General features: G+C 44.8%; 1 protein-coding gene across 5 annotated transcripts in view; it reads left to right on the forward strand.

Annotated features, from left to right (window-relative positions):
- The window catches only part of LOC115862920 (OTU domain-containing protein 7A), a 398,816-nt gene that overhangs the window by 347,998 nt on the left and 32,366 nt on the right, over positions 1-18,452 (forward strand). For all 5 annotated transcript variants that reach the window (XM_060293933.1, XM_060293934.1, XM_030875278.2 and 2 more), the window contains one exon: positions 16,937-17,064. In XM_060293933.1, the coding sequence (XP_060149916.1) occupies positions 16,937-17,064 (128 nt within the window). The remainder of the gene's footprint in view (positions 1-16,936; positions 17,065-18,452) is intronic.

Raw genomic sequence — 18,452 nt, forward strand, 5'->3', positions numbered from 1 at the left:
GGGTGGCACCTGCACCCACAGATGCGGCAAACATGGTGAGAGCCGAAGCAGGCAGAGGCGGGGGCTTCCACACAGGCGCACTCAGAACTACAGGACCCGTTGTCTCTGCTGCTCCTACTTTCAAATCAAAACGTGTATGTTTCTCTGTGGCTAAAATGAGAAATCAGACGTTCTGTGCTGCTGCTCCTCCAGAGACCCTCTGAGGCACGACGTGTGAAGTGTGACCTCCTTCACACTGCTGTTGGGGTTTACAGCCCCTCCACCAAAGGTGAACTAGGCTCGCCCGTCACCAGGGCTGCAAGTGGGGCCATGGGGAAGAGGGCTGCTCCCCAGAAGGAAAAGGAAGACACGGAGGAGAGAAGAAAATAAGTCCAGCCTAAGTCATGCAGGTCTGCAGGGAAAGCAGTGCTGAGGTGAAGTTGTCCGTCACCGGCTGGCACGTGCAGCACTGCCCCCCCATGCTGGACACTGCGGGAAGAGGGGGTGTGTGCAATGGGAGGAATCCATTACTTGTTCCAAAACCGGTAAAATCTCTGAAAGCAGTTAGTTAGTGGTGGCCTCTGGGTGCTTCATCTGGTTTCAAGGCAACTGAGAACTAGGAAGGGGGGATGCCTGGTGGACCCCGGCCAGAGGCCCAGACTCAGATGACCTGGGTTAGAGTCCCAGGCTGGGAGTGTGATTTCAGGCCCGTCTCCCAAGCTCTCTGAACGTCCGTGTTGTTCAGATGTAAAATGCACTTGGTAATAACGTCCCTGCCAGGCTGTATCAGTTTTTGATGGTTGTGGAGAAAACCACACCAAAACTGGGTGGCTTAAAGCAGACCCACTGGATTTGCTTGTATGCTGGGGGTCAGCAGTCTGGTCTGGAATTGCCTGGAGCTGCTCCTGGGACTGCAGCATCTGGCAGTTGGTGTGGGTGGGGCTGCATAGTCCAGGATGGCCTGGTTCACAGCTCTGGCTCTCGCTGGGCCTCTGTCCAGATGGGCTTTCATCCTTGAGAAGGCTCAGGCTCCTTACAACATGGGTCAGAGCAGGAAGAGGAGGCAGCCCCCATTGTGGAGGTGCGGCTCAACTCTCTGCTTGCATCGTGTTTACTAATGCCCCACTTGCCAAAGCAAGTCCCATGGCTGAGCCAGCCTCTGGGCAGAGAAAGAGACTCCATCCTTAATAAGGGGAGGGGCAAGGTCACATTGCAAATAGACAAGTACACAGCAGTAAGAAGGCTCTGTGGCCATGAAAGCAATCAGCCACATTCTCTGATGCTGTTGGGATGAGGTGGTGAAATCATGGGTTTGAAAGTGTTTGGAAAGAAGTTTATACAACTGTAAAAATAATGTTTATTAAGACATTGTCACACTCAGCCTGTGAGTTGGCCTGCCTGCTGCCTATATGGTATGTTGTAAAGGCCCATCCCAAATACTTGAAATGTGTTCCTTTTCCCTGACTTTCCACTGGTTCATCTCACTGTCCATAGTGTAGTGGTTATCACATTCGCCTCACACTCGCTCATCTCAGTGTCTGATATTCCACCCTTAGAAATTCATTCCTTTGAGTCTTGAAAACGTTGGAGCTTTTAGGGGCTTTCAGGAGTCTCTGACTGTAGAGCAGATCCTTCCTGTGAGCTTATATGTCAGGGTTACTGCACTGTATACTCTGCAGCCTGACCTCCAGAGCCTGGACCTCTGGGAATGGAACACAAAAACAGCTTATAGGATTGCACTGGACACAGTGAGGATTGGAGAGAGGAAGGCATGAACTTCTGCTGGGCACCTACCTGCCTTACATACTACCTAAGTGTCACCACCTTACACCCCTTATCTCCACTTTATAAATTAGGCATCATCCTCCTTTGTACGTTGGAAAACTAATGCTCTGAGAGATTAATTGACTTACCTCCAGTTTGTAACTGCTGGGGCTGGAATGCAGACCCAGACCTGAGTCCAGAACCCTGCAGTTTCCCAGAGCATACACTGTGACAAGCTTTATAGCTTCTCAAGAAAGAGTATACTTGCAAATAGACTTTTTTGGGTCCTTGCGTATCTGAATCTGTCTTTATTCTGTCTCACCCTTGGTGGATAGTTTGTCTGGGTATAAAATTCTAACTTTAAATTCATGGCATGAATGATGTCATCAAAGGAAATAAATCAGACAGAAAGCTATCAGCTTCCTGGCACTCAGTCCAGGTTGGCTAATTTGAAATAAAACAATTATATAAAATCAAAGACTAAATATATTCAACTTCTTACTTTGTCTTTATAGGCTGTGAAAAAGATTTATTCATTAACTCAACATGTATTAATTGCCTGCTATGTGCTGTGCATTTGCACACACACTATCTCATTCTGCCATCACAATAACCCTGTGAGATAAGGATTGTAACTCTCATTTAAAGTATGAGGAAACTTGGATTCAGGATAAAAATGATTTGTCCAGGGTAATCTACAGGGTGGAAAAGCCATAGTTCAAATTCAGGTATTCTGCATCCCAGGTTCCCTGGTCCCTGCTTTTCCTCCTACCCCTTGGCTCAGAAGCCTCTGTCTCTGTTTATAGAGAATTGGGTTCTTGCTCTTTTCTGTGAGTGATAGAATAAGGCCTCTTTGTTTTCTAGTCCAATTCCAGGATGTGTTTCAAGGGAGTATCATTTCAGATCCCAGCCTTCATTAACAACAGACTAAACCTTTACCTACCATCAGTTGTCTTTCTCTGTGAATGTACATACAGAAAGGCGTTTTCCAACTCAGCCTCCCTGAGTCTCCCTTTCCTCCTTGCCAAATATTGAAAACCTTTGTAAGCATTAGTTCTATGATGAATTAATGAGAGGAATTATTTTAAATTACCAAGCAATATCCAACAATCACTATACTCCTGGGAGGCAGGGAGAAAACCAGGACCCTCTCAGTTTGAAGAATACAATGTAGACCCCATTAGGGAAATGAAAATTAAAACCACTACATACCTGTAAGAAGGTCGAAAAGAAAATATACTGGCAATACCAGGTGGTGGTGAGAATGCAAAGCAAATTTTACATCACATTGTTGGTGATGTAAAATGACACAACCACTCTGGAATACAGTTTGACAGATTCTTGTAAATTTAAAAATACGTTTGCCATATGACCCAGCAGTCCTACTCCTAAGTATTTACCCTAGAGCTGTGGTTCTCAACCAGGGATGATTTTGCCCCCATGGGACATTTGGCAAGGTCTAGAGATATTTTGGTTGTCACAACTGGAGGGTGGGCTGGATACTGCTAGAATCTAATGAGCAGAAGCCGGGGATGCTGCTAAACCTTCTAAAATGCACAGAACAGCCCCCCAAAACAAAGAATTATCTGGTCCAAAATTTCAGTAGTGCCAAGATTGAGAAAATCTGCCCCAAAGAAATGAAAATGTACATTCACACAAAGTTCTATGTAAAATGTTTATAGAAGTTCTACTCATAATTGCCAAAAACTGGAAATAACTCAAATGTCCATTGATAAACAAATTGGAGTACATCAATATTATGGAATACTATTCATGAATTAAAAACAAACTATTGATACATGCAACAACTTGCATGAAAGGATCAAGTCTCAAAAAGTTATATGTTGTATGTATGATGTCATTTATATGACATTATCCAAAAGGCAAAACTATAGTGATGGAGAACAGATCAGGGTTCCATTTACTTACACATGAATGTCCGACTTTCCAATATCATTTCTTGAAAAGACTATTCTTTCATCACTGAATTGCTTTTACCTTTTTCAGAAACAAATAGGCAATATTTATATGGGTTTTGAGGGGAGTTTCTCTATTATGTTCCATTGAAATATGTGTCAATGCTTTTGACAATATCACCCTCTTGAATACTGTCACTTTATAATAAGTCTGAAAATTGGGTAGCATCATTCCTCCAACTTTATTCTCTTTTTTCAATATTTCTGGTCTTTTTTTTCTTGCTTTCCCATACAAATTTATAGAATCACCTTATCTATATCTGAAAACTATCCTGCTAGGATTTTTTTTGGTATTGCATTAAATCTATACGTGAATTTGGGGAGGATTGAAATCTTTAAAATGTTGAGTCTACTTACACATCTTTTTCCATGTATTAGGGAGACACTATATGTCTCTTCATTTATTTAGATCTTCTTTGATTTGTTTCATTAGCATTTTATAATTTTCATCACACAAGTTCCATACATGTTTTATTAGATTTATACCTGAATATTTCATTTGGAGCTATTGTAAATGTGTGTGTGTGTGTGTGTGTGTGTGTGTGTGTGTACATGCACATGTGTATGTGTTTTCATTTGGGTCTGCAATTATTCATTGCTAGTTATAGAAATGTGATTTGATGTTTGTTTTGACTTTGTATTCTGTGATGTCACGAAACTCATTTATCAGCTATAAGAGGTTTTTTGTCGATTCCCTGGGATTTTCCACATAGACATTCATATCATCTATGGGTAGGGATAGTTTTATTTCTTCCTTTCCAATCTCTATGCCTTTTATTTCTTTTTCTTGACTTATCACACTAACTAGGATTTCTAGTATGATGTTGAGTGGACATGGTGAGAGAGGACACCCTTCCCTGGTTATCAGTCTTAGTCAGAAATCTTTTATCAATATGATGTTTGTTATAGGTTTTTAGTAGGTATCTTTTATCAGGTTGAGGAAGTTTCTTTCTATTCCTTTTGTCAAGAGTTTCTGTCATTAATGAAAGCTGAATTTTATCAAATACATTTCTACATCAATTAATATGATCATGTGGATTTTTTTTTGTCTTTAGACCATTAATGTGGTGGGTTGCATTGAATGATATTTGAATATTGAACCAGGGATTCCATTGCAGGGAATCCTTGAATTCCAGGGATTAATTCCACTTTCTCTTGGTGTACTGAACTTTTTATTTTGTTCATTCAATTTGGCAATATTATGTTGAGAATTTTTGCATCTGTGACCATGGAGGTTATTGGAATGTAGTTTTCTTTTTATATACTACTGTCTTTGTCTAGTTTTGGTATCAGAGTAATGCTAGTCTCATAAAACAAGTTGGGAACTATTACCTCCTCTTCTATTTTCTAGAAGAGATTGTATAGGACTGGTAATATTTATTCTTTAAATGTTTGGTAGACTTCACTGAACCTATGAAATCATCTGCAACCAAACATTTCCTTTTCAGAAGTTTGTTAACTATAAATTCAATTTTTTTAATAGTTACAGAAAACAAATAAGTAGGTTTGGGTAGCTTGTTGTTTTTGAGAAATTGTTCCATTTCATCTAAGTTGTTGAATTTATGTGCATAATATTGTTTGTAATTTTCCCTTTTTTAACTTATAAATATCTTGGAGGGACTTTAGTGATACTCCCTTTCTTTTCAGACTCAGCAATTAGTGTCTTTCTCTTTTTTTTTTTTTTGGTCAACCTTGCTAAAGTTCTATCAATTTTATTAAAGTTCTTTTAAAAGAACCAGTTTTGTCTCAATTGATTATCCGTATTGACTTTTAGATTTTAATTTCATTGGTTTCTGCTCTTATCTTTAGAGTTTCCCTCCTTCTGCTTACTTTGTGTTTATTTTACACTGATTTTTCTACTTTGTTCAGGTGAAAGCTTAGATTATTGATTTGAGATCTTTCTTTTTTGTAATGTATACATTTTGGGGCTATAAATTTCCCTCTAAGAACTGCTTAGCTGCATACAACAAATTTTGATACGTTGCATTTTTATTTTCATTCTGTTTAAAATATTTTCTAATTTCCCTTGAGACTTTCTCTTTTACCACTGAATTATTTAAAAGTGTATTGTGTAATATGTTTTTGTTGTCTTTCTTTAGTAATTCTAGTTTAATTGCATTATGGTCTGACAACATAATTGGTATGATTTAAATTACTTAAAATGTGTTCAGTTTTGTTAAGGAGTAAGCATATTGTCTATCTTTGTGAATATTCCATGTGCATTTTAAAAAGATGTGTATTCTGTACTTGTTAGATGGAGTATTCTGTTGATGTCAGTTAGATCCAATCGACTGATGGTTTTGTTCAAATTTTCTATACACTTGATGATTTTCTGTCTACTTGTTCTTTCAGTTACCAAGAGAGAAGTTTGTAGCCCTACAATTATACTTGTGGCTGTTTCTGTTTCTCCTTTCAGTTTTGTCAGTTTTTTCTTCTAAGTATTTTGAAGTCTTATTGTTAAATCCACGTTCATTTAGGACTATTCTATCTTCTTACTGAATCTTATCCTTTTATCATTATGTAGTATTTCTCTTTATCCGGGGCAATTTTCTTTGCTCTGAAGTCTACTTTGCTTGATATTGATAAAATTTCTCTAGTTTTCTCTTGATTAAAATTTTCATGATCTGTAATTTTCCATCCTTTTACCTTTAACCTACCTATATCATTATATTTGAAGTGAGTTTCTTCAACACAGCAAATAGTTTTTATTGATTCTAACAATTTCTATCTTTTAACTGCTGCATTTAAACAATCTGTATTTAATGTAATGATTGACATGCTTGAATTTAGCTTTTTCGTTTTATTATTTGTTCTCTTTTTCTTTTTGTGTTTTTTTTTGTTCCTATGTTCCCCTTTCCTTGTTTCAATTATTTGAATTTTTTAAATTTCTATTTTAATTTAACTTTTGTGATTTTAACATCTCTTCATATAATTTTTAAGTGGTGGCTCTAGGGCTTCCCTGGTGGCGCAGTGGTTGAGAGTCCGCCTGCCGATGCAGGGGACACGGGTTCGTGCCCCAGTCCGGGAAGATCCCACATGCCGCGGAACGGCTAGGCCCGTGAGCCATGGCCACTGAGCCTGCGGGTCCCGAGGCTGTGCTCCGCAATGGGAGAGGCCACAACAGCGAGAGGCCCACGTACCGAAAAAAAAAAAAAAAGTGGTGGCTCTAGTAATTACAATATACATACTTTAAGCAATCCCTTTTGGAATTCAAGTGAAATTCAAAGTCCTTGTCACTATATGGGTCCCTTATCTTCTCCTTTATGTTTTAATTTTCTTATGTATTGCATCTACATACTTTAAATACCCCACCAGCCAATATAATAATTTTAATGTGAGTCTTCAAATATATATTAAAGAACTCAAGAGGAAAAGGATAGTCTGTTAATATGTATGCAGATCATGACTGTTTCTGTTGTGCTTCCTTCATTTCTGATATTCCAACATTTCTTCTTGTATCATTTTCTTTCAATCTGAACATTTTCCTTTAATTTTTTTAGGGAGATTTGGTGGTTATGAATCCCCTTTTCTTCATCTGAGAATATGTTTATTTCACCTTTATACCTGAAGGATATTTTTACTGGATATTGAATTCTAGTTTAACATCCTTTAAAAATCTTGTTTCTCCTTCTTCTGGCTTCCAGTGGTTCCTGATGAGAAATCTACAGTCATTCGAATTATTGTTCCCCTGTTGAGAGTGTCACTTTTATCTGGCTGCTTTCAACATTTTTCCTCTGTCCTTAGGTTTCAGCAATTTGATTTTGTTGTGTCTGGCCATGGATTTCTTTAGGTTTATCCTCTTTAGTTCTCTGAGCTTCTTAAATCTACAGGTTTGTATCTTTGCACAGCTTAGGAAGCTTTCAGTCATTATTTATTTAAATTTTTTTTTTCTTTTTAGAGGCACTGTACTCTTTCTCCTTATTGGACCCTCATGACATGAGTATTACACCTTTGGCGTTGACTGACAAGTCACTGAAATCCTCATTTTGTCAATCTTTTCTTCTCCCTCTTCTTCAGATTGGGTCATCTGTTGATCCATCTTCAGATTTACTGACCCTTTTTCTTTCTCATCTCCAATCTGCTGTTGAGTCCACTCAGTGAATTTTTTCTTCCAATTGTTGTATATTTAGGTTCTAAAATTTCCATCACTTATTGGAGCATTTTCATAATGACTTCTTTAAAATCTTTGTCAGATAATTGCGATATCTACCAACTCAGAGTTGGTGTCTTTTGATTGTTCTCTTCCTTGGGCATTGAGATTTTTGTGGTTCTTCATATGTCGAGTACATTTGGATTGCATCCTGGACATTTTGGGTCTTATGAGACTCTGAGTCTTGTTTATAATCTAAGAAAAATGTTGACTTTTTAATTCTATCAGGTAGGTTCATACTGTAAATTTCAACCTGCCTTCTCTGGGCTGTGGTTTTCAAAGCCTTTGCTGTCCTATTTGGCTAAGCTTCACATTATGCAGTCTGTGACCTGGGTGGGGGTCTCTTCAGTAAGTCCTCAGAGCCTTTGGTGTACTGATTAGGACAGATCCACGCATGCACAGCTCACAGTTGGGGAGAGGGGAGTCCAGGAGTTCATAAACAACCTCATGGGATTGTTTTCTGAAGCCCTCTTTTTATAATCTTCCAGGTACTTTTTGGTTCCCTGGGACTCCCTTTTCTGTCCTCCAGCCAGAATGCACCACTGTGCACATAGCCGTGTCCTGCACCCTGCTCATGCAGGACTTGTGTATGTTTTATATTGTCTCCCCTTCAGACTGCAGTATCCTGTTGGTGCAGCCAACCCAATGCTTCTTTTTGATTCTTTTCCAAACCCTAGCTCAGTGCTGGCCACTTGGGGCTGTGTGTACCTACAGAGCCAGATCCAGGAGCAGCAGGCACGGAGCTAAGCACTTGTGCCTCCACACACCCCCAGGGGAGGCATTCCTGCCTGGAGCCCATGACACCAGTGCCCAGACCTGAGTCATTAGCAGGCGGGGAGCAAAGGCCAGCCCTTGTGGGTTGAGTGCTCACACCATTTTCCCACACTCGTGCAGGGAGGGCTGGCCTTCTTAGAGGATAAGGATTCCCTAGAGATGGGGAAGAATAGCATCATCAGGCAGGAATTAGAGCCATGTCGTCTACTGAGCACATGTGTTATGTTCTGCGTCAAGCAGGGCTGCAAAGCTGTCCTTATCATGGCCAATGACAGAAACCTGAGTTTCAGAAAATTAAGTCAGTTCCCAGCATCCCACAGCCCAGAAGAGACAGAGCCAGGATCTGAACTTGGAACTGACCACAAACATAAACCCATGCTCTTATCAAATGCAAAACAGGCATGAAAAGCAAGAATCAAGAACTTATCCTGAGATTTGTGATGAAAGTAATCAATTTTGTTCTTTAACCTTTTATAAAAGAAAAGCTTACTTGCTCACCATTAGATGAGACAGGTTATGGAGGCTGAGAGGCTGTTTGAACAAAGAGAAAAAGAGGCTGAGAGAGGGGGGCCATTTCAAGGACTCTTGGGCAGCCCCCACAGAGTGACTGACACCCCAGGCCCCTATTTCTCTTGTGTGCTGCTCATTTTGTAACTGACTTTCCATAATTTCATTGCTGTGTCTACATAATTTCATAATATGTTTGCTGCCTTTCTATTTTATTGGACTTTTTCAGAAATTACTAGAATCCTAAATGGTTACCTGATGTACAGTCTCAGAGGTATGAACTTAAGTCAGTCTTTTAAGGAAAGGTGAGTGGCATGCCACTGCTGGGAGGTGCCCACCCCGCAGGGTCAGGGCTTGGCCCCTTGTGGAAAAGGAGGCTTTCTTACAAATATTCCTCAAGGTGCTGTGACTTTTACCAGTGAACCAAGCAGGAAGAATGTTTGTTCACCTAACGAGTTCTCACATTTGCAAATGTGGAATCCAGGTCAAATTTTTAAAGACATTGCTAATTGAAAATATGATTGAAGCCAAACTCTTCATCTGTCAGGAGCCTTCCCTGACCTTCCTGTATAAAGCAGCCCCTTTTTAACCACTGTGCTTATTAACACCTGATAGTTATTTGTTTGATCATCTGTTAATTGTCTCTACCGCTTAGACCTGCATACATGTGCACACATGCACACACACACACACACACACACACACACACACACACCCCTAGCAACAGTGCTATACCCAGAGCAGATACTCAGTAAATATTTGTCACACAAATGACCCCAGCGTATTCATTTTAGGCAGTGAAATGAGTCCTCACCCCCAGGCTACCCTGGCCACAGTTGAGAAGCTCCTGTCAGAGCCCGAGACCCTCTTGGTCCCCTCAAAGTGCCAGGGGTGCCACCCTCCTTCCGTCCTGGATCCCCAGGCCATAGCGTTTAGTAAGGCCCCAGCAGCCTACACTGTGCCTTAGGAAATCTTTTGGAAAAGCTTCCCGTCTGGGCAGACACAGTTCCTGACTGGATACAAAGGCCCACAGCAGGGCACCGGCTGGCCTCAGCCCCTGTGAGCCCCTCAGGGTGACTCTCCAGCCCTCCTCTGCACCTATGTGCCAGCTCATCAAAGATGTCGTCATGGCTCCAAACCCTGCCTGGGAGAAGAGGTCGAGTCCCACCACTAGCAGAAATGCTGCCGTGCAGCTGTGAGAGGGGAGGAGACCCACATACTATGACGGAGGCCTCTCTGGGATGTACTGTTAAGAGGAAAATCAAGGGTCAGAATAGCCCATGTAGTGCCCTGCCTTTCACCTAGAGGTAGGGGGAGGGTATGTGTATAGAATCTAAATATGCACATACATTCATATTCCTATATATGTGCGCGTATGCACACACACACACAAACACATATGTACTTATATTTTTAAAATTTTTATTGAAGTATAGTTGATTTACAATGTTGTGTTAGTTTCAGGTGTACAGCAAAGTGATTCAGTTGTATGTATATATATATTCTTTTTCAGATTCTTTTCCATTATAGGTTATTACAAGATATTGAGTATAGTTCCCTGTGCTATACAGTAGGTCCTTATTGCTTATTGATTTTATATATAGTAGTGTGTATATGCTAATTCCAAACTCCGAATTTATCACTCCCCCTTTCCCTCTTTGGTAACCATAAGTTTGTTTTCTATGTCTGTGGATCTGTTTCTGTTTTGTAAATAAGTTCGTTTGTATCATTTTTTAGATTCCACACATAAGTGATATCATATGATATTTATCTTTCTCTGACTTACTTCACTTAGTATGATAATCTCTAGGTCCATCCATGTGTGCTTATACGTTTGGATGGGAGGGTACACCAGAAACTGATAACTATGTCACCATAGATAATCACCATGGATGACGACTGTACAATTTATCCAAATTGGTACATTTGGAGGAGGGAGAGTGGCCACTGGCCATTGGTGACCCATAAAGCAGGACTTTCCTAAGCAAAACAGGAGGTGTGGTCACCTCACCTTGGGGAGGGGGACAGGGGAAGTGTCCTGGGGGGCCTGCACCCAAGCTGCGCCTCTGTGCGGCCAGGTGACTGCCCTTGGGCAAGACCCCACCGGCTGCCCAGACTGGTTTCCTTGTCCATGACATGGGCTCTTGCTGGGGTGGCCGCTAAGGCTGTGGCTGCCGTTTAAGCCAGGACACCCCCAAATCTGCACTGTGCCTTTTCATTCCTGCCACCGACTTCCATGCCATCTGGACCTCACTCCACCGCTCTTGCTTCTTGGTCCCACCAGGAGGGGGGGTCTGGCCCAGCCTCTGTCCAGGTCACCCCTTGTCTTCCTCAGGGGGTTTTCACTGGGTGGGCGGGGTATCCCTATGCTCCTGATTCCCCCTCCCCAGGTACACACTGAAGAAGAGGGAACAGGTGTGCTGTGGCCTAGAGCATGTGAGGAAGCTCTCAGACACGCCCAGATGTGAGGATGAAGCAGTTATATTGCGTGTTAGTCTTCTTAACAGTCAACACCAATTAGGTGTTGTATTTTAGGGATTTTAAGTGTTTTTTCCCAGAGGCGAGATCCTACTTACAATCCCGCATCTAGCATTTGCTCAGTAAACTCACAGGAAGATGATGTGAAGCCTTGGGATGAGAAGTGGACGTTAATATTCAGGACTGGTTTTGCTGGAGCTGATTTCTACCAACGGGCTCCATCACAGTAACTCACATGCGCAGGTCACTGTTCCAAAGCGTCATCCCAGTCATGAGCCCATTTGCCCCGCAGAGGAGCCTGAGGAGTTGTCGAGCCAATGTTCCAGCCTGCGTTTAATGAACAGGAATAGTCACTGAGGCTTTTGAAGCACAAGGGCATGGCCATGGTTTTGAAGGGAGAGCACAGAACCAGGACCCACCCCCAGTTCAAATTTGCTCCCTGCACCCTGGGAACAAGGAGCTGGAGCAAGTAGGGAAGGATATTGGGATTCTCCAGCTATGCCCAGGGTAGAGCTGGGACCCTCTCTGCAACCTCCTGGGCCACTGAGCAGAGTCACAGTTGACTTTTGGCTCTCATGTTCAACACCAAAACAGGAGTGAAGAAAGGTCGCTCTGCTCCAGGCTCGTCTCCATAACCCCCTCCCAGTTGGGCCTATACCCCCATCACTGCTGCCCATGTCTGGCCATGAGGCCTCCTGATGTATGTGGTGAAACTGCATGCTCCAGCCCTAGCACAGATCTGGGATGGATGGACAGACAGACAGGTGGGCAGGTGGATGGGTGGATGGATGGATGGATGGATGGATGGACAAATGGATGGGTGGATGGATGGATAAGTGGATGGGTAGATGGGTAGATGGGTGAATTAATGGACAAATGGATGATTGGACGGATGGATATATGGGTAGATGGACGGATGGATGGGCGAATAGATAGACAAATGGATGCTTGGATGGATGGATGGACAGGTGAACAGATGGATGGTGGGTGGATGAGTGGATGGAGGGATAAAAGATGGCTGGATGGACAGATGTTACCTGGGGGCCTCTGCAGTGCCTTTCATGGTGCCAGCTTGTAGCAAGTACTCAATAAATATGTGCTGTTTTTTCCATTTGAAATACAATGGCCCTGCTTTGAGTTTTGCATGAGCAGAAAGCCACGCCACTACAGTGGTGCCTAATAGTCAGACGTTGCACCGTGGTTGTTGTGGGTCCCCTCTGCGTAGCTGGTCGGGTATTTTTCTCTTGAGTACACAGGCTGTAAGTCTGTGTTCTGTCTTCTCCGTGCTGCTGCTTGTCTCGTTCAGCCATACACCTGCCTGTGAGCGCTCACTGTGTGACAGGGGTGAGCGAGCACCCGCTCAGGGCCCTTGACCTCACATACCCGTGGCTGGACAGGATAACTACCCAGGATGTTTGGAAATGTACACCCGAGAGCATTGTGTTAGACTCAGCATGTGTGTGTGTATTTAACACACTCCCCTTCCACTTCCCTTCCCTCCCTGAAAAATTCAGTCCTAAATCCATAGGTTCATCAAAGCAAGGTGGGCACCTGCAGTGGGCAGAGTGGTGTTTTGTGGGGTTTTTTACCTTTTAGATTTTTATTAGTAGTTCTCTCTGAAAAATCAAAATAGTTAGCAAATTCCTTTAGATTCATCAAGACTGTATATCCTTTGTATTTAGATCTTTAATGATGTACAACATAATACAAAACAAACCAAAGAGACTGATTTCTATGACTAGGTGCTATTCATTGTGTCATCCTAGAGCAAGGGGCTGGAGGGAGAGGCTGTTCTCCAGGGAGAACTGAGGTGGAGTTCGTGCTAGGTGACTAAATCACAGCTCTATCTTCCCCACTTGATGTGCTGGGAAGGGGCCAATGATTTCTTAAACTGACAACTGTTTTCTAGAGCAGGGGGCTCTAAAATCTCGGGTAGCAGAAGACTGTGGTCCAAACGAGGCCAAAAGAAACAGGCTGGGGCAGGGAAGTATGGTAACTGCCTGGCAGAAAAGGCAAACCCAGGGCCCCAAGGGGAAAAGGGCATTCTTTGCACCTCAGAGACTTTGCAGAACCAGTGTTAACGCTAAGTGACGTCGTTAAAAGGGGAAAAAAACAAAGCTCTGGAAGAACCTTTCAATTGCACTCAACTTGGATTAGAGGTCAGTCCACCCTTGCAGAGAAGGGAAACATCTAGCCCCAGAGCAGCACTGAGTCTGGCCCTCCCACCTCCTTCTCCCCAACTCCTTTTGGCAGCTGGGCCAGGTTTTGGATGAGGCCATACAGACCCCAGAAAGACCAGAGAAGTCTCTCTGGATGACCAAGGTGGGAAGGACACTTCTCAGAATACAAATACTTTTACTATGGAAGGAGCCGGGACAGTTCCGGGGGCATATGCACACCCAAATCTTCCCCACTTTCTCCCCAGCTCAGGACCTAGAGGACACAGAGACCAAGGTCAGGGTGTCAGAGCCAGACAGAGTGAAGAGGGCAACTCAGGGGAAGGGAAGCAGCATTGGTTGGGGGCTGTTTACATACCAGGATCAAATAAGGAAATAGCTTAAGATTGGTAGAAACCAGGTTTCTCACTTTCGGAGAAAGGAGTTACAAGTAGAATGAACTCTGGGGTGTTAGATTGGAATTGGGAGTATCAGGGGACTCAGAGTTTCAGATAGATAGATGATAGGTAGATAGATAGATAATAGATGGATGGATAGATAGATGACAGATGAAAATGTCTGTGTACACATGTGGATGTGTACACACACATGCACACACACGTTCCCCAGCTCTACTTACTGAGTCTAGGAGCAATGACATCAGCAATAATCATATTTTGGCTTCTAAACACCATTATCCACTATCTTAAAAAAAAAAAAAAAACAGGAGAAATGGCTGAATCCAGGGCTGAAGCAGAAGAGATACAAGATGAATCTTGTTGACTGGAACAAAAAATGCACAGCCTAAAAGTTGAAAGTTATGTTTTACTCGATGGACAGAACTGAGAACTTAAGCCTGGGACACAGACTGTCAGGTGGCTCTGAGGGACTGCTCCAAAGAGGTAAGGAGGGGAACCAGGATACATAGGCATTTTTGTAACAAAGACCAGGTGGTCAGAACATCAAAAGATTACTGTTAATTAAAGAAAACCAGACATCTCAAGTTAAGGAATTTAGTACTGTTCTGTGTATGGGAAGATGCAAGAGTCTGGGCTCACTGAAATCATTCCTATCAATATGTACCTCAGCTCTCTGTGGCCAGTATTCTGTGTTTTCTCATCCTGAGTCCTCTCAGTGTGCACCGTCGGGGGCGGCTGCCGCAGCTGACTCCTAGATGTTGCGGGGGGGCGGGGGGCATCCTGCTTCCATCCTGAGTTCCCTCAGGGCTCACCATTAGGGCACCTGTAGTGGCTGATGGCTGCAACAGCCTTTGTTTACTGAAATGGCAGGCGGCGTTTTTAGTTCACAACCTTGACCATCTTCTTGTGCTGGAAAGCAAGGATGTGCTCTAAAAAATGACGGGGGCTGTCACACAGACACAGATCCCACTTGAACAAGCCCCACTGACCAGGGCGGGTATCTGAGCATCAAAATAATCACATGGATGGATTATAACACAGTGACTCAAATAGAAGCCTGGAATCAGTAAATGTATCAAGGCTTGGTGAGGAGTGGAATATGTCTGTAGATTCCAAGTTCCTCCCCATAAAATGCTTATTAATTACGGAGAGGAAGGGAGCAGCTCTGCAAGGGGGAGCCTGGCTGACGGCCACGAGAGAGATCCACCCAACTGGACACCACGAGAAGGATGCAGTGTAACCCAATCTGCTCTGATTGTGAGGAAACACACACCCAGACCATGGACATTCTACACAATACTGGGCCTGTGGTCTTCAAAACGGCCTAGGTCTTGAACGTCAAGTACCCTGAGGAATGTTCCAGACTGAGGACAGCTAAAGAGACACCGCAGCTGAATGCAGTACACCATCCAGAACTGGGGCAGATGGCACGTGGTGACTGGGGTCTTTCACGGTGACAGATGCATTGTTGCCTTCATGATTAGACGAATTCCCAGTTCTGATGGTGATGTAGGAGAATATATCTGCAGGAACGTAACCCCACTTACAGGAAATGCACACGAAGTTCTGCCGGGTGATGGGATTTCAGGTTGGCAATTTACTTTCAAATGGTTCAGAAGGGAAAAAAAGCTACTTATACTCTGCAAATTTTTTGTGAGCTTTTAGGTGCTGCCAATTTTTTTTAAGTCTTAAAATAAGGTATGTTGAGTCACCAGAAAAAGAACAAGAAAAAACTATTGGTACAATAACAACAAAACTCCCCAGGTGATTATGAGGCATCCCCAAGGATGCAGAGCCTTTGTTTTAGAAGCCACACAAGCAGTTGGCTGCAGGCTATGTACATAGAACCCTTTCCCCAGGCCACCCCACCCCAAAATTCTCAAGCGGGGCCACACTTGCTAACTCTGCCCCACCTGCTTAGAGACCGCCCTCAGTTAATTCTGGGTGCCCCGCCCCATTCGAGTGCCCAAGAGGCCCCATCAACCTCGGGGCACTGGCCTTCCTCTCTCCATGCTTCTTCGCTTTGGACTGGCCTGTTTGTTGAGAGACATCTAGGCTACAGTTCTCTGCCCATGTCCTAGAGTCATGAGTGATGCAGGTTTTGGAGCCCACTCTTCCCCTGAGCCTCGGAGAAGAGCCAGGGGCTGGCTGGGGAGGGTCCGAGTGGCCTGGGTTGGGCATTCTGTCACTCCCTCCACTACCACTCAAGGCAGCCTTCTTACCACCATCTTCAGTCGGGGTATCCCTTAGAAAGGCCCACAGATCTTGGTAGCAGTGGACCCACCGGCCCATCAGACGTGCCCAGGCATACCTGACCCCCTGAGGGTAAAGCTTCAGCCTAAGCTGCTGGTTGTGAGCATGAACCCAAGGGGGAACCTCCATGCCTCTTGCCCCAACTGCATCCCCGTCAACCCGCCCAGAGAACCAGCCCCCATGTTGTCACACACTCTGGGCGCCTCTGCCCCCAGGGAGACTGCATCTTAAAGGGAGCTGGCTGCCCATGTTGCCAGGTTCTCTGCTTCGGCTTCTCTCCTGAGACCACCCACCCCAGGGTCAGAGTGGAGAGCTGGGTTCAGTGTGCTTGCCAACATCGAGTGGCGTGGAGGGGGGCCGTGGCCTCAGCTGGCCACGACGGCCAGGGTCCACGCAGGGAAGGGCCACAGGGAGGTGTTTTGTCCTCCACTCCCTGTCCCGACTCGCTCCAGTGACGGGCTTGCTTCACTGTGTCCCCAGCATGGACAACGCCGAGGACCCTGTGTACGAGAGTCTGGAGGAGTTCCACGTTTTCGTCCTTGCCCACATATTAAGGAGGCCCATTGTCGTTGTAGCAGATACGATGCTGAGGGACTCAGGCGGGGAAGGTAAGTTTACTCATAATGAAACAGATGGATTTTATTCATCACCCAGAAAGCGTAACATCCCGAGTAAGGAAGGGACAGTCCAACATAATGGCTGAGCCTCCAGAAGGACACAGAGCCTTACTCTGCCTGGACAAAGGTCTTATTTCTCCTCGTTTCTCCTCAACTCCACATGTTTCTGGCTCCTCCCAGTAGAGAAGGGATTACTCTTTTTTATTTGTTTAATATTTTTTTTTGGCCGTGCCACACGGCTTGTGGGATCTTAGTTCCCCGACGAGGGATTGGACCCGGGCCCTCAGCAGCGAAAAGTGCAGAGTCCTAACCCCTGGACAGCCAGGGAATTCCCAGGAGAGATTACTCTTGGCCGTCCATCCACCCTGTGTGTCCACGGCAGGAGAAATGTGGCTGAGTGGGGGTGGGGATGAACCCCGAGGGGCTCCGGGCCCCACCCATTGCCCACACCCTCCAGCAGTGCCGGCCTCATCCCAGGGCCACTTGGCCACTCAGCCACTCCAGTCCCCTCCTGCCCCTCGCATGTGTCTTAAAGAAGAAACAAGGAAGGCAGAAAATGCAAAGTCATCCGCAAGGCTGTGATGGGACCAGGGCTGGGGGGAAGGAGGAAGGGATGGAGGACTTCCCAAGGCCGGTACCCACTGCACTGCCAATCATGTGCACCCTCTCCCTCGGCCAGGCCACTACCTCCCAGGGTAGACATTGCCTCCCGCTTTACAGACGAGGAGCCCGACGCTCAGAGAGGCCACACAATGTGCCCCCGCCTTCAGCTGAGGCCTTGAGGAAGCAGGGTCGACCCAGGCAGGGAGGGCTCCACGTGTGTCCTCCCTCTAGCCTTTCTGCTGGAGCCCACAGGGCACCATGCTCTCTGAAAAGGAGGGACACAGGAGGGGCCAGGATGGTGGATGGACCAGGAAGGTCACCCTAGTGTAAGTGTCCTGCCTCTCGTGGCTGTGGTTACCACAGAAAGCAGGGAGCTGGGAGTACCTTGGTCACTCCCAGTGACACAGGCCTGCCGGGGTCTGCAGCTCTCTGGGTGCAGAGCCCGGCCTCCCATCGGGGTCCCTGTACTCATCAGATCCCACAGAGCTGGGTCCACACTTCCTTCCTTTGCACCTGTCCTGGAGGGTGCAGCCCTCTCAAAGGCGGACCCACCCTGCCTCTCAGCAGAGAGGGAGGCAGAACCATGGTCACTGATATAGACAAAGCAAGGGTGGGGAGGATTCCTGAGCTCATCAAAGACATCCCTGATGTCGACTGTCTTTTCCTTCCACAGAAGGGCAGTGAGTCACTGAGTCTGAGGCCAAGAGGCAAGGTTCTTTGTAATTAAAAAACAGATGCCATGTCAGGGCAGGTATTTCCAGTAGTTATGTATTTCA

This window comes from Globicephala melas, chromosome 2 (genome assembly GCF_963455315.2).
Source record: "Globicephala melas chromosome 2, mGloMel1.2, whole genome shotgun sequence".
Taxonomy (NCBI): domain Eukaryota; kingdom Metazoa; phylum Chordata; class Mammalia; order Artiodactyla; family Delphinidae; genus Globicephala; species Globicephala melas.